The 15,808-nt window shown below is 53.5% G+C and overlaps 6 protein-coding genes across 6 annotated transcripts; 3 read left to right on the top strand and 3 right to left on the bottom strand.

Moving 5' to 3' along the window:
* Window positions 1-190: 190 nt before the first annotated feature.
* On the top strand, window positions 191-1,019 carry V2A60_004782 (histone H1/H5 family protein; the record flags this gene model as incomplete). Its single annotated transcript, XM_083256096.1, has 3 exons — window positions 191-247; window positions 324-350; window positions 498-1,019. 3 exons carry the CDS (start codon window positions 191-193, stop codon window positions 1,017-1,019), a joined length of 606 nt encoding a protein of 201 aa, XP_083112222.1.
* Window positions 1,020-3,051: 2,032 nt separating this feature from the next.
* Window positions 3,052-4,629, top strand: V2A60_004781 (uncharacterized protein; the record flags this gene model as incomplete). Its single annotated transcript, XM_083256095.1, has 1 exon — window positions 3,052-4,629. The coding sequence occupies one exon, from the start codon at window positions 3,052-3,054 to the stop codon at window positions 4,627-4,629; it is 1,578 nt and encodes a 525-aa protein (XP_083112221.1).
* Window positions 4,630-5,610: 981 nt separating this feature from the next.
* Window positions 5,611-7,641, bottom strand: V2A60_004780 (M3 family metallopeptidase; the record flags this gene model as incomplete). The annotated part of the gene is made up of 3 exons (XM_083256094.1): window positions 5,611-6,197; window positions 6,267-7,066; window positions 7,127-7,641. The coding sequence occupies 3 exons, from the start codon at window positions 7,639-7,641 to the stop codon at window positions 5,611-5,613; spliced, it is 1,902 nt and encodes a 633-aa protein (XP_083112220.1).
* Window positions 7,642-9,208: 1,567 nt separating this feature from the next.
* On the bottom strand, window positions 9,209-11,848 carry V2A60_004779 (60S ribosomal uL4 domain-containing protein; the record flags this gene model as incomplete). Its single annotated transcript, XM_083256093.1, has 1 exon — window positions 9,209-11,848. The coding sequence occupies one exon, from the start codon at window positions 11,846-11,848 to the stop codon at window positions 9,209-9,211; it is 2,640 nt and encodes an 879-aa protein (XP_083112219.1).
* Window positions 11,849-13,043: 1,195 nt separating this feature from the next.
* V2A60_004778 (trafficking PGA2-domain-containing protein) lies at window positions 13,044-13,523 on the bottom strand (the record flags this gene model as incomplete). Its single annotated transcript, XM_083256092.1, has 1 exon — window positions 13,044-13,523. One exon carries the CDS (start codon window positions 13,521-13,523, stop codon window positions 13,044-13,046), a length of 480 nt encoding a protein of 159 aa, XP_083112218.1.
* Window positions 13,524-14,057: 534 nt separating this feature from the next.
* Window positions 14,058-15,438, top strand: V2A60_004777 (translation elongation factor Tu; the record flags this gene model as incomplete). Its single annotated transcript, XM_083256091.1, has 2 exons — window positions 14,058-14,220; window positions 14,276-15,438. 2 exons carry the CDS (start codon window positions 14,058-14,060, stop codon window positions 15,436-15,438), a joined length of 1,326 nt encoding a protein of 441 aa, XP_083112217.1.
* Between the last annotated feature and the right edge of the window lie 370 nt (window positions 15,439-15,808).

Genomic DNA, 15,808 nt, shown 5'->3' with positions numbered 1-15,808 from the left:
CCAGCAGAGCTACTGATTGCGGCCTCGCCCCGCCTCATATATAAACATCTCCCCGTCCCTCCCACGCGCCCGACTCGGTCGTTTCTCCTGCTCCCGATCTTCTTCACCCACGCTGTTCGCTTTCCAATCTTCCCGCTCTTCCATATCCTCTCCAATCAACTTCTTTTCTACTCTTTCAAACATCTCCGAAATGGCTCCCAAAGCTGCTGCTGCTCCCAAGGCCAAGTCCTCCCACGCCTCCTACCAGGTTTGTTTTTTTCCCTGCTCTGCGCCGGCTTCGCGTCGCTCTGCCCACCGCTGTTTGCTGACCAGTCTCGATACAGGACATGATTACTGATGCCATTGTCAACGTATGTGTTTACATCATTTTTGGAATTAGTTCCCCCTACTCTCCCCATGGCCGCTGCCACGCGCTGCCTGGTCGGCCGGCGCCCGCCCCGTCGCGCTCGCAATTACCACCACAACCTCCATGACCATCGTTGCTAACAATCCCCCAGCTCAAGGACCGCAATGGCTCCAGCCGTCAGTCCCTCAAGAAGTACGTCAAGGCCAACAACGCCCTGAACGTCTCGGACAACATGTTCGACTCTCTCTTCAACAAGGCGCTCAAGAACGGCGTCGAGAAGGGTGTCTTTGCCCAGCCCAAGGGCCCCTCCGGCGGCACCAAGCTCGCTAAGAAGAAGGTTGAGCCCAAGAAGGCCGCTGCTCCCAAGAAGGCTGCCACTACCGCCGCTCCCAAGAAGGCCTCCGCCGCCGCCAAGCCGGCTGCCGCGAAGAAGGCCGCCGCCCCCAAGAAGGCTGCTGCTGCTCCCAAGAAGGCCGCCGCTGCCCCCGCCAAGAAGGCTGCTGCCCCCAAGAAGGCCGCTCCCAAGCCGGCGGCTGCCGCCAAGGCAGAGAAGCCCGAGACTGTCCTCACCAAGACCAAGTCCGGCCGTGTCGCCAAGACGGCCAAGCCTGCTGTCAAGAAGGCTGCTCCCAAGAAGGCCGCTGCCCCCAAGAAGGCTGCTGCCGCCAAATAAACCCTTGTCGTTCCGATGTGACTTTGGGCAGTATCTGGTGTGTTCCTTTTTGAAGATGTAACGAATGGTCATTGGCGTTTTCTGGTTTGCTTTCGATATCTATGTTCATTTTACTCGACGGGTCGGTCTATTGCGGCAAGGGAGGGCTTTTACAGCGACTGGGATATATTTTTTTGGGTTTCCTATTTGTCTTTTTCGGCTCCATGGCTTTGGAAGTGCATCCAGCGGGAAACGGAGTCGGTGTGTGGAATTGGCGCGGGCAAAGGGGAAAAAGGGAAATGAGGTTTCTACTTTCTGTGCGTGCTGTGTTATGGATACCACTCTTGGCGCGTGTTCGCGTTCATGAGGCACCCAGCCGTCCTTTTTTATTTTACAACATTTCTTCGTGTATGATCTTTGAAAGGAAGAACGGTCTTTTTCCTCGAGCTTAATGGGTTGGACGACGCGCCACTGGGAAATGTAAAAAAATACAGGTTTTACGGACACGACTTGCTTGATTTTGAAGTTGGCCTTTCTTTCCATACGTGACCTTTGTCTTTAGTTTGCGACTCGCGCCGATTGCTGGCTTTTCTTTCAAGCCCTAATAGAGTACTGTGGAAGCGCTTGCCCCTGCGCGTCCTCTTGATCCCCCGACGCGCCCGGCCCCCGGGGGTTCTTGTTTACTTGTCCGAATCGGGTACAGCTTGTCCCTTGCGCAGTTGCAGACCCAGGCATCAGGTTTCGCCATCAGGTTTCGCAGGCGACCGTTCCGAAGCCTTGCCCATTTTCTGTCAACGGTGACAAGGACCAAGTATAGATCCTGCCCCCATTGTCCTCGCAGGCAGGGGTGGCGCCGGCGGTGCGGGTGAAGCCTCCGCGATGCGCCTGCCTCCTCTACATGGTGCGATGGAGTAGTATTCAAAGTAAAGCAGCAGGCAAGAGTGTACGTGGTCACCATCTATCAGTAGAGTAGTACCTATTTTATTTTATTTATTTATTTTTGGGGGGGATTTTTTTCTTTGCACTGATAGACCGGCTCACGTGTTAGGTAAGTGTGCTGCGAACTCCCACGAAACAAAGCGAGTTCCACGTGTGTGGACGAGTGATGCCATCATCAGAACTGTCCGTATAAGTGAACTTCACAGAAACGCAACAAATTACCTCGAATATATAACGGAGATAAGCCTGAACGACCAAGGATCATTCAGATAGAATTTACTAGCGGCCATCAGCCCTGTCAAGTCCATTACGGCGTAAAATGCGATCGTACTGATTCTGCTATAGGGTGGGTGAAGCTGCTTGAAGGATGTCCATCCAGTTGTGTTAGAAGTCTACCTCTGCACCCACATGCCTCTGCGGGGAAACTAGGTAACACTCTAGCGCAGGTAAATCGCTTGCCGCCTCACCACGATTACCTAAGTATACTCCAGGTAAGTACTTAGGTAGGTACTTAACAGCCCCGCCCGTTCCAGGAGCTCCAGCCGATGTAAGTACCAAAGTACCTCCTCTGAGGTCCCAGAGTGCGAGGAAGGAGGGGGAGCGAGTACGCAAGCAAGCTAATGCCAACCGCTTCTTCCGACGCCAAATCTCGCATTAACGCCTTGCTGGTCTCCCACTACCTCGCTACCTATCATTTTCTCAGACTCCTGCATGCGTCACCGCGTATCTCTTTGCCAGTCAGTCCGGCTAAAGCGATCATCGTCTTCTCATCGCGTCTGCTCGCGTGAAGGGTACATTTTGCACTACACCGGAGCTTGCATCCCTCCACATCTCCCTTGAAGATGGACTGAAGCTCTCTACCCATACTGTCTGAGCCATCTTTCGCCCGAGACAGTACCTTTTCATACACAAGCGGACGGCTCTGCTACATTTTCCACGGGAGCATCTCTCGCCGTCTCCGAGCAAGGGCGGCCTGCACTGCGGCACATCTACCAACAACACGGAGCACGGAGAGCTTGGCCTCATGCGCTAAAAGACATAAAAAACCCCATCCAGATAGACGAACAGCACACGACAGACAATAAAAGACTGCAAAGTCAACACACCACGCGTTATGGCATCATCGAATCCATTTCGCAAATCAGTACTGCAGCTAAAAACTGCAGACTCGACTCTCCCTCCCCTCGATCCCATAGACACGACCCAGGCACATGCTGCGCCTCCGCGCACGTCGTTTCGCGACCCAGAACCCAGCGATGCCGACGACGAGCCTCAGACCAAACCCGAGCGTGTGCGTAAGCAGAAGCCAGTGAAGAAGGTTCGGGTGCTGACGCCTCCACCGCTGTCGCCCGACTCTCCAGAATGGCCGGCTGTTGAATCCATGTACCACACCGGAGTAGGCCTGGTGCCGCCCCCGGTCGACTACGACCCCTTTGCCGGCTCAGCGACCGATGAAAGTGACCGAGACAGCACGACGACGCGATCACGCACAACGGTCGCTTCCGGTGGCCACGCGCCTGCTTTTCAAGCCCCGGAAGGACCGCCAGGCAACCCGTTCAGTCGCACCTTGCAAGACATAGAAGCTACATCAAACAAGGAGGAGTTGGACCTGCAGCAAAGGGAAGAAGGCGAGGTTCTCAAGGCGGCTAACACTGGCACGCCAACCCTCAATGTGGATGCTTTCAAAAGACTGTTGTTGACCGGCAACGCCGGAATGCAAGGCATCGGGGCATCGACCGGCGACCAAGGGATCGCGTCATATAACGCGGAAGCCAACAAAATTGTGGCCGCTCCCGAAGGCGTCCGAGATGATAGCCAAACCGATAGCGACAAACCTATCATACATCAAGACCAACACGTCATGCCACCTTCGGCAACCTCGAACAAAGACAAGAAGCATGCGCCGCCACCGCCACCGAGCTCTCGCCACGGCAAGACCATCAAGAACGAACAGCCCAGGGCGACACCGTCGGAATTCGAACACCAAGCTGCGTCACCGGGGACTAAATCCACACCATACTCACGTACATTGAGTGGCAATGATATAGAATCCACCTCTGATGAGGTCTCTTCAAACGACCCACATGCTCACGAAACAAGCAGCACCAGGAAGCTGGCACCAGCGCCACCTCCACGCCGTGGGCACGCACGCACCGATACAAAGTCTAATCTGCCACCCGCCGCGTCATTAAAACCAGCCGAAGATGATCCAGAGCCTCGTTCCTCCATAGACTCGACACATCGACAGGAACGGGCCCAAATACCGGCGCCGCCACCGCCGCGGCGACCGCACACCACGCCTAAGCAAGCGCCTTCACCCTCTGTATCCTCGTCATCGATCCCGCAGCGCAATCAGATAGAAGCGGCCTCACCCAGTCCGCCCTCGAAACCAGGCAAGGCACCAGCGCCGCCGCGACCACCAGCCAGGAACTCGTCCTCTGCACGACGGCTGCCAGGCGGCGGCGGCGGCGGCGGCGTAGGTGGCGGCAGCTCCACCGACAAGCGGGACGGCGTACCGCCGCCGCCCCCTCCGCCCCGACACCGTGGCAGCAGCAGCCCGACGCGCAAGTCGAGCGCCGAGATATCTGACGCTCGCACCATCCAGCCCATTGATACCAGCAAGGGAGCCGATATTCTGGCGGACCTGGACGCGCTACGGCGGGAAGTCGAGGCCTTGCGGGGTGGGCAGTGAGACGCGCAGCAAAGGTAGCGTAGACGTATTATTTGTTGAAAACGGGCCGCAGCAAAGAACACTTTTATGTTCGCATGTACATTGCCGTGTAATATAGAGGCACAGTTTACGTTGCAATCTTTGATCTCGACCCTATTCTTGACCTGGCTCCGTGGTAAGATGCATACTAGCTCATAGAAGACCACAGAACAATGGCCAGCGTCCACGCTATCACAAGGGGTAAACTCTGTGGTACTGTTATACTCGGTTCCTCCATTCAGTTTGCGCGTTGATGTCGTCGTCTGCGTGTATAAGCAATATTTCTACGTGGATTTGCGCAGGATCAGATGTAGTAGATTATTCTAATACTTGGACGGTATCTATCGAGGTGTAATGGGGAAATTGGTCAGATAAAGCTCACGCATCGCACTGCTATGCTCCCGAAAGCTTGCCCTGGTGTTGCGCTAGTATCGCGACGAGGGGTTCGGCGCGGTCATTCGTCAATGCCATATCCCGAGCCGTCTCTATCGGCAACTTGCCGAACTGATTCTTAGGAAGCAGACCACCGGCGGTTCCATTCTCCAGCAAGATCTCTGCTTGACGTCGGTCGCACCTGCGCACCGCGTTATGTAGAGGAGTGATTGCCAATGCCGTCCTGCAGGTTTACCTTTCCGTCATAAAAGGGTACCATGTACTCCAGGATGGGAGAATTTCTACATAGATGAAGCGGAGTCGACCCGTGGTGAGTTTTAGCGAGCAGCTCTTTTCTGCCTTGCTCGAGAATGGAGGCTTGCCAACTTGGGGAACTCTCTTGATCTCTGATCCACGAGACGCTTTGGTAGCAGGGGGGGGAAACCCTCCAATGTCCCCATGATGAAGTCTGGCGATTCTGCCGTAGCTACTGGAGAATAGTAGGGGAGAATATATGATCTCTCAATTCGTAGGAGCTATGCACTGTATTTCATGGGCGTCATGCTGCAGGCACTCGCGGCCAGAGAGTGGCTAAGCGATGCCCAGCTCATCATAGTACGCCTCTGCCGATGGTTCGCGCCCCAGAAAGTCTTTCAACAGTTCCATTGGCTCGCGGCTGCCTCCGGGCTTGAGCACGGTATCGCGGTACCGTCTCCCGGCCTCCCTGCTCATCGGGTCCTGACCAAAGGCCGTGCGAAACATGTCGGCGGCGTACACGTGCGACGACAGATACCCGTACAACCCAGCATCGTAGCCGCCCATGATGTGCCCGAACGTCGCTGCACCATTGGCCCAGTGATAGTCGTCTGTGTCGCCCAGATCATCCATCATGCAGAGGTCATGGCGGAGCTTGTTGAATAACTTGGAGGCGTCCAGGTGGAGCGCCTCCTCGTGCGACTGAGGCTGGTGGATCATCATGTCAAAGATGCTAAAGTGTAATGAGCGCAAGTTCATGAGGGAATCGTTGACGTGGCGTGTGCGGATAATGGACCGTATCATCGCGTCTGGTATGTTCTCTTCAGGCCGCGCGACTGTGCCGTCGGGGGTGCTGTCCATGTACGCCTCTTCATACTCGGGGGAGAGAAAAGACCAGTGCTTGCTCAGTGCCTTGAGTTGGGCTGGTAATCAGCACCAGTTCTCGAGCATTTGTGATGGCGCCTCGACAAAGTCGCGCGTCGTGCTGGTACCGTGGAAGCGTGAGTACGCGGTCTGCGACACCAGGTTGTGGATGCCGTGCCCGAGCTCATGAAACATTGTTACGACTTCGTTGTGCTTGAGCAGGGACGGCTTCCGGGCGGTCGGCCCGCTGAGATTGCAGACCAGCGCCGTCGCGGGGTATCGCCGCCCGCCGCGGTCGTCTGTGGCGTATCCTGGTTGCAAGTTGTAGTTGGCAGCGTGGGTGAACTTGCCATCACGCGGATGGAGATCAAAGTACAGATACCCGACAAAGTCTGAAGCGTTGTCTTGTCCGGCTTCGTCCCATACCGAGAAGAGCTGGACGTCTGGGTGCCACACAATGTCTTTGCCGTTTCCAGTTTCTGAGATTGCATCCCGGTCCTCGCCCTCGACCTTGACAAAAGAAAGTCCAAACAGCTCCTCAAAAATATTCAGCATACCCGATAGGCAGGTCTGCAGTGGAAAATATTCAGATATTTTATTCTGATCCAACTCGAAATCGCGCGACAGCATCAGCGTGTGATAGTATGAGTGATCCCAAATATAGTAGTGATTCGTCCCAGCATTGCCTGACTCTGCACTTTTCAGCGCCTTGAGCACTTCGAGCTCCTTCTCAGCACCACCGATGAGTCTCTTTCGGAGATCGTCCAGAAAGTCGTTGACAGTCTTTGGCGTCTTGGCCATCCGGTCTTCAAGGACAAAAGTGGCGTGGTCGTCGTAGCCTAATAGCTGGGCAGCCTCATGACGTAGCGCAATCGCTTCCTGGAGCAGGGCGATGTTCTGATTGCATCTGTTCTCGTTGGCCAAAAACCTGTTTACTCAGTCAGAACTGTTCTGCTGTTTGTTTCTAAGCTTCTTGACAGACGTTTACATTTTCTTTCGGGTTTCTGCAACTGTGCAATATTTCATGGTGGGATGTAGATCCGGGTACTTGAAGGTGAGCCTCAGCTTCCCTGCATTCTCCCAGGATTGCTCGCCTTTAGCAAGCGCTTCAAGGACATCATTAGGAACACCATGAAGCTCCTCTGGCTTAAACCATACACCTCCCCTTTCCTCACTCAGATTCTTGGAAAAAGCAATATAGAGCTCTGGAAGCCGTTTCTGAATCTCTGCAAATCGATTTCTCTTTGAAGGTGGTAGGCCGAGGCCCATTCGCATAAAGGCCCTGTATTCCTTTTCCAGAAGCCGATGACTTTCTGCATCTAGCGTAGGATCATCCTTCTGCTTGGAGTATACAGCTTGGACTAGCAGAAATACATCCTCGCGCATGGATGATTCAGTATCGTAATTGCTCATCTTCTTCTGGGCCGAAGCTGCAGCATCGCGGATATCCGAGTCTGCTGACACAGACCCAAGAAATTCAATGATACTCATGTCAAGAGTCATGGCAGTTCTCCCTTGCGCCAATGGGAGCAAAACATTGGAGAATTCTGCTCTCTCCACAGATACATTTTGCACTACATGGTCTGTCAGCTCTTTGTGGCGCGCAATTAACTGTTCTGTCCGGTCGATCAAGCTATCAGGGGAGTACGTGAACAGCGGGGGCGCTTGTGGCGGAGATAGTTTCGTCATGGCCGAATATTGCAGCGTGTTGGAGAGCAAATGCGGTGCACCAAGAGTCGCCGTCAACGAAAAAGCCGAGGAAGAGAACAGTAGACTCAAGGAGAAGAGAGACCCTTATTGAGCGCAGAAGAGCGTATAAGGGACAAAATGCGGAGAAAGTAGTAACGGAGGGACTGGAATGTAGACACAATCAGCCAAAAGTACGCTTACATATTAGGCGTTAATAATGGGAGCCTTATTACAACTGTATTGCACTGAAGAGCGCCAGTAGCTTCAAGCCACATACCCCACGTTTTGGTCAGAGACAAGCTGCTCTACTAGAGTAGATCTGCATGTTCAATATAGCCGTTGCCCAAGATTATGCTGGTATCTGGAGCACGGCACACACGGTGCCGATGGGTATACTGCACACATCTTGGCTACGAACTTGCTTGGTGCAAGGCAGCGCGGACAACCAATAGGGCACTTTTGTGCTGTAATGGGAACTACTGTTACCATTACCGAGTGGAGTATAATAAGACTATCGAAATTGCATTGACTCATGCAATACAAGCCAGATCTTTCATATGTATGCTGTAGAGACAAATCTGTGCGCAAGCATTATATTGACCAACTTCAATCCAGAATCATCACTGGCGAGCCCTGTTTAATTGGAGAATCCGTTGTTAGAGTGGGATTGCAAAAGCACCAAACATGGAATAAACAAATCTGCTTTCGGTAGAGCATACCATATCCAGTCTTTGCATTAACATGAGTATTTGGAAGAATCCATTCCTATCGAATAAGCCAATGATTGACCTTGGCAAGTTTAAGACCTGTAAGTCCACAATTGTGCGGCTTGAGATGCTCGGTAGCTGGACGTTCTCATCTCTTCAGGGTGATATGGTTCGACCTTGGCAATGGCCACGTTCCCCATTCAGGTGATATCCCAAACACTCTCGCAGCACACCACCGCCATTTCGATATGGCTGATGCTTTACAAATTCCATGATCGCGATACCAGCCGGAATAAGAGCGAAACCATTTGGCTCCCAATGCCGATGGTACAACATCAATCGCCTACTCTTCACGAGCATGCTGAGCGACCAGGATGATGGCTTCTATGAGAAGGATAGGTCAAAGTGTTGGCCTACCGTAAGGTGTATCTGAAGCAGTCATATCAAACAAGATGGTTATATTCACTACTAGACTCGTGGTTCTGATTGTAGGAGCGAGAGGAGGCATGATGGAGACGCTACTGATACAAAAAGCGAACACAGGGGATGCAGCTAGCATCTCACCATTTCCATATAAGCATCACATTTCCCACCTTAAAATACGATCAATTAATGTACTCTACACATCAATCATAAGCTCATGCTCAAAAAGTTCATCATTATACATTTGACTCTCATTCCCACTCTTTCCACTCCTCAACCAAGGAATCAATCTGCTTCTCCGTTCGGGCGTCCCTCGGCCCATCTCTGTCCAGCTTTGAAAGCTTACTTTTAATGCTCGCCTCAATGTCCAGCCTCTCTCTAACCTTTCCCTCTAGATACTTTGGGTCGTTTCGACGACATGCTCGCTTGAAAGCTTCGCGCATTCGCGGCGAATAGAGTTGACAAGTGGCCAGTGATAACTTTTGTGGCTTAATGTAAAAGTTACGCGCAATGATGTTTTCGTCGGAAAGCCGTGGTTGTACGACATCCTCAAAGCAGTCCGCACAAACTGTAAACTCTGGCAGGAATTGCATAAAGTGCCAATAGCCGTCCGTGATAGGTTTATCCTCTCGGCAGGCATTGTGAACAGAAAGACGTTCCAGTTTCTGCGCGAGATAACCCAAATCAGGACTCTTTCTCGACATCTCTGCCTTCTCCGCGGTAGTCTCAAATGAGTCAAAGTAAAGCACAAAGTCTGTCCGATCGGGTGTAAAGTGGAGTGCGCAAGTACTGCGGAAGGGATTTGACCTCGACTCCCGAGGAATAAAGATGCCACTCAGGGTGGGCAAGACGGCTTCAATAGTCTTGGCACATTGGTAACAAACAGTGAACTCCGGAACTGGGCGCTTTGTGTACGGATCTCTGATTGTGTACCATTCTCTTGTCGTCTTGCGGTCTCCAGGACAGCGGTAGCCGCGACATGCCGCGGAAATGGCGGCAATATCGTGAAAGACTTGGAGATCGGTACTGTTCTTTTTCAATATAAGAAGCCATGCAATTCTATACCACGGCGACGACCCAAAATCGCAAGATATTGCATCCGCAGTGGGACGTAAAACAGGGCGAAAATGGGTCCGATACTCCGAGTTGGAAAACACTTGACCATAGCACTCGGGACAAATGTTGAAATCAGTTCCCGGGAGAGTGAGCCAATCGACTTTGCCAGCTACTGGCTTCATTCGAGGGCAGTTCGGTAGACGATCCGACGCAGCTTCATTTTTGTTCTCAGAGTATCGTCGGTACGTCCCGACGGGGCGCTCGGTCTTCACACCATCTTTTTCTGGATCAAACTTGGGAGGTTTCCATTCTTTAGGATCAGGCGCAGGAGAGGTAGACTGGGATCCATCCGCATATGTCGGTCGCTGTCTTGCTGGGGAAGCAGCCGCGGGCTCGGGTGGCAGCGTTGGCATGTGTATCGGTGGAATTGGTCCAGTGGCAGCATGGTCTACCGCACGAGAAACAAGAAGGGGATCGACAGGAAAGACGTCCTCTTCGGGATAAGGCAAAGGAGATTGTACCAAGTTCTGAGACTCCTTGGACAAGTCGATTGTGACCGCGGGCCGAATCACTGGCTTTTCTGTGTGATGGGTGGGCACCGGAATTGTCCGCGTCGGTATCTTCTCCGGAGGCATAGTACTTGACCTTCCCGAAGGCTTAACCGCATCATTTCGCTCAAGTATCGGTGCTCTAGGAACACTCAGTGGGCTGTCCTCCTGCACAACGACGGGCATCCGCGACGGTGGTAGTGGCTGAGAGCTCTTTGGATATTCATCCTTGGAACGACTGTGCTCGCGAGATGTGCGCGCTGAGGATCTCGTGGATTCCCTTGAAGGAGGCAGCACTGATCTGGAGGAAGCATCTTCCCGCGAGGAACCCTGATAGTATTCTCTACTTCGACGATCGCTGCCCCTATCGGTTGAGTTGGTGCGCCGCGGGACTCGATATTCTGAGGCCGTTTCCGAACGTCTGGCAGAATTTTCTGGGCTAATTCTAGAGTAGCGTTTGTCGCGAGGTCGATCTCTATACTCGCCACCGTAGTAGCCTGCCTCTCTTCCACGCGAAGTCTGCTTCGTGATGTCGGGGGACAGGAGCTGGTCTGCATAAGGCCGAGAAGATCGTGATGGGTTGAAATAGTCAGGGCGCGGGCCGTTGACAGCGGACCTGCTACGATGGTGTTCTGCGTACCGACGGTCACTAAATTCTGTTTCAAGAACAGGCAAATCCTGCCTGCTTCGCCTTCGGCCTGTCGGCGGGGGGCGGGGCGGGGAAAGGTCAGAGCTTCTGGCACGTCGGTGATGCTGGCTCGATTCGTCCGAGCGAGCCTCTTGTTTCGTGGTCTCTTTGGGCTTGAGCCTGCTGTCGGCCTTCTCTTCAACAGAGTCTGACTTGTCGCCGCTCACAGCTGTGGGCGGCTCGTCGTCGAGGATAACAAATCGCCTCTCCGGGTTGAACTCATGGACTTCCAGAATGGTCTGAGCTTGGTCGACGTCACCCCTGGAAGCGGCCTCCTCTTCAGGAGCAATAGTTTTTGTGTAGCCATGTTCCTTGTCGAGGATACTGTCCTCATCGTCAACGGTAGGACGAGGAGGAGCAGGTTTGCTTCGAGAGGCGGTACGGGCATGTTGTGGCGGCGGCGGGAGCCGAATAGGCGAGGGAGTCAGTCGTGGCCGGTCGTATCGGGATTCGAAGTCATAGTCGTCGTGTGACCTAGTTACACGGCGAGTGTCTTCATCGTGATCCAACCGGTCATGGCTGGGGGACTTGCTTCTGCTCCGGGATGTTGTAAAGTACCCCGCTTGAAGCAAATTTTGAATATTGACGGGATCACCCATTTCGAAATCACTTGCGGTGCGGTGTTTGATACATGACACCGGGAGCTTGATGTCGTGGTCCTGCAAGAGCTATCTTGCGGTACGAATAAGGCTAATGATGATGATTTTTTAGCCTGTCAAGTGTTGTGCAGGCTGTAGGCTTCCGCGGCGGGGAACGACTTGCGGTGACAAAATGGGCTGAGAGTCAAGGATCGGCAGTGACGTAACGCAAGACAATACAAAGCAAGGACGCGAACGAGAAACGCAGGCGCACAACGCTCAGCTATGCAAGAAGAAGAAGAAGAGAGGCAGCGTATGAAGAACAGGGCCAAGTCGAGAAATGAGAAGCAGTCATAAGTCTTGGTGCATGCATGCAAGTGGGAAACGCTGAGGCGCAGCGGCAGAGCGGCGACGGCATGACATCGCCAGCGGGGAGCCAGCCGGGCGGGCTAAAAACACGCTGGGGCTTGCCGTCCACCCACTGCGCCGCTGTTGGCACCTTTCCCAGGCGAGTTTGGGCCTGTCCTCGTCTCGTAAAGCAAGCAAGCCGGATTCTTCGTCAAGTACGGTAGTATATAGTTACGGGTAAAAACTTTAATGCGAACCCAACCTTGCCCTGTTTGCACTACTTACAGCTGCACTGTAACCGGACGGCAAGCTGCGCTCTTCTTAGCGCCCAGGAACGGCCCCTCAGCGGCCCCGCCACTGCCTCAACGCCTGCAAGCTTGGCGTCAGCGGTTTCTAGAACTGCCTGGTCGAATCCCGTGGTGCTTGGCGAGGGGTTGTTTTGAAACGATAAAGGCATATGGTAGGTAGTCTTCTTCTCCCTACTAATACGCCGAGTCTCAAACCTCTTCAGGGAGTGGAAAAAAGGTTCGATTCGCCTCGCCGTTGGCAGCCGTCAGCCGCCCAGCAGAGATCCTACCTATGCCAGGAGCACACACTGCCTCGACACAGCCGTTACAGATACAGCTTTTCACAATGTCACAAACGAACCAGACACTGGGGCATATCCGAGTAGCATGTCACGTAAGAAGGATTGATTAGCCGCCAGACTCAAAGTTATAGTACAAACACTGCCTTGCCAAGACGCGCAACTCCCGTGCCCAGCCCAATCCAGGGCACACAAAAACCAGGTCTATCGTTCGTAATCATGGTACAGAGGCCCTCCCTGTGCTGCGATGCAACGAGTCTGCAAGCCACAAGGATCTGGTATTCAATCTTCTAGATATTCTGCAATGTCCTTGTCGTCTTCCTCCTCCTCCATGCGTCTCCGTTCCTCCGCCTCCAGCATCTCTTTGAGCATGGTTCGCTGGCGCACTCTGGCCCTCTGACCCCAGTCCGCACCTGTGCCGTCGCCGACCTCATCGTCATCAAGATGTTCTTGCAGCTGTTTCTTGGCACCCCTCAGCTCGTTGGGTGTCATGGCAGCGGCCCGGGCTCGCTCCCTTTCTTCCTCCTCCTCTATTTTCGATACCGCATACTTGGCGGAATGCTTCAGAAGATAAGGGCGCAGCAGGAGGTACCCTCCGACAATGACAGTGAGACGCAGCCACCCGTGGATCGTCATGTTGGTAAAAGTGTCCTGTAGATTGTTGCTGGCGTTGTTTCCGTACTCGAGCAGCTTCGCTGCGGCTTGACCGAGCAAGTTGAGGCTGGGCGCCCCGGCGGTGTTGTCTTCCATGAGAGGATCCATTTGCGGTGGTAGAAGGCTTAAATTCGGCTCCTTTCTTCTTTCTGAACAACTTTATGAGGTGTTCGATGGAGAATGTTAATCAGTTCCGGGTGCGCCGAGGAGCGTTTCTTCGGGTGCCACTGGATGACGGGATGTTGCGGATAGCAGATATTCCGTCGGGCAGCCACGGTCTATCAAGATGTTCAATCGACCGCGAGACGGTAAACAGTAGGATAAGATGCTTCGTCGGCCAATATACTGCGAATTTCTTCCTCCCCTCAACAGAAGCTGATGCTGCAGATGAGCGAGTGCTGCAGGGTCAGTTTTGGCGCGCCACGTGACTGGCCTCAAGCAAAGTGGGCTGCACTAACCTCGCGCTGCCACTGGCCCCTGGCCAATTGCCAATTGCGCGCCGCTGGAGCTTATAAAAATTTCAGAGCGCATTTCTGCACAGGAGAGCTTTCTACCTATTCCTCGCCTGCTCTTCTTCCTCCCCGTCGCTTTGTTTCTCTTCTGTACCTTTGTTATCATTTTATAATATCAAAAGTCTTCGCAATGTCTGTTGCTTTCCGGTCCATCGCGCCGTTCATGCGCACGGCGCGGCAGGGCCTGACCGCGAACCCCCTTCGCTCCATCAAGACCCAGAATGCTGCCAGCATTCTGAACGCCTACCGCACATATGCTACTCACGACCGTAGCAAGCCCCATGTCAACATTGGTACGTGATCCATCGCGTTCAATAAGTTTATTGATTGCTAACTCGCCTTGCCCAGGTACCATTGGCCACGTCGATCACGGCAAGACGACCCTCTCCGCCGCCATCACCAAGCGACAGGCCGAAAAGGGTCTCGCCAACTTCCTCGAGTATGGTGCCATCGACAAGGCCCCCGAGGAGCGCAAGCGTGGTATCACGATCTCAACTGCCCACATTGAGTACTCAACCGACGCCCGCCATTACTCCCACGTCGACTGCCCCGGTCACGCCGATTACATCAAGAACATGATTACTGGTGCAGCCAACATGGACGGTGCCATCATTGTCGTGGCTGCCTCGGACGGCCAGATGCCTCAGACTCGTGAGCACTTGCTGCTAGCCCGTCAGGTTGGTGTCCAGAGAATCGTCGTCTTTGTCAACAAGGTCGACGCCATTGACGACCCTGAAATGCTGGAGCTTGTCGAGATGGAGATGCGTGAGCTGCTCTCCACCTACGGCTTCGAAGGTGACGATACCCCCGTTGTCATGGGCTCTGCTCTCATGGCCATGAACAACCAGCGCCCCGAGATTGGTCAGGAGAAGATTGATGAGCTCCTCAAGGCTGTTGACGAGTGGATCCCCACCCCTGAGCGTCAGATGGACAAGCCTTTCCTCATGTCTGTTGAGGATGTCTTTTCCATTCCTGGCCGTGGTACCGTCGTTTCCGGCCGTGTCGAGCGTGGCGTTCTCAAACGCGATGAGGATATTGAGATTGTCGGCAAGGGTAGCGAGTCCATCAAGACCAAGGTTACCGACATTGAGACCTTCAAGAAGTCCTGCGACCAGTCCCAGGCTGGTGACAACTCTGGTCTGCTTGTCCGTGGCATTCGTCGCGAGGACATTCGCCGTGGCATGGTCGTCTGCAAGCCAGGCTCTCTCACCTCTCACAGCCAGTTCCTGGCCTCTCTCTACGTTCTTAGCAAGGAAGAGGGTGGTCGTCACACTGGTTTCCACGAGCACTACCGCCCACAGATTTACCTTCGTACTGCCGATGATTCCGTTGATCTGTCCTTCCCCGAGGGCACCGAAGATGCCTCCACCAAGATGGTCATGCCTGGTGACAACGTCGAGATGGTCTTGACCCTCACCAACCCCAACGCTATCGAGATTGGCCAGCGCTTCAACATTCGTGAAGGTGGCAGAACTGTTGCCACTGGTCTGGTTACTCGCATTATGAAATAAATGAAATAGGTACGGGAAGCGCATTACCATGACGGTATTCCGCTGCACGGTGTATAAAAGGCGACGGCATGCAAAGACTCCAATTTTTACAGAGCGGCCAACGCCGCAAAAGTTATTTGATGAGCATGGATGATGCTCTTGTATATTCCCGAGGACGCTTCCTCGAGGATCTCCACTCTGGTTCTTTTCCACTGTCTTGAATCTGTACTTTAGACGGGCTGAAAAGAGGTAGCGATAGACAAATGTAAAACTCAATGTACTCTAGCAGAACTGCAAAGAATGCGACTTTGACGCACAGCGCGGCAGGTGACTACAAGTACGCTACTCGACTGGGCCCTGTGAGAACACCGTGTACAGTCATGTATAGATG

The sequence above is a fragment of the Cordyceps javanica genome, chromosome 3 (assembly GCF_051103115.1).
Source record: "Cordyceps javanica chromosome 3, complete sequence".
NCBI classification, from domain to species: Eukaryota; Fungi; Ascomycota; class Sordariomycetes; order Hypocreales; family Cordycipitaceae; genus Cordyceps; species Cordyceps javanica.
The sequence above is the reverse complement of the archived record's forward strand: the minus strand, read 5'-3'. Positions and strand labels throughout refer to the sequence as shown.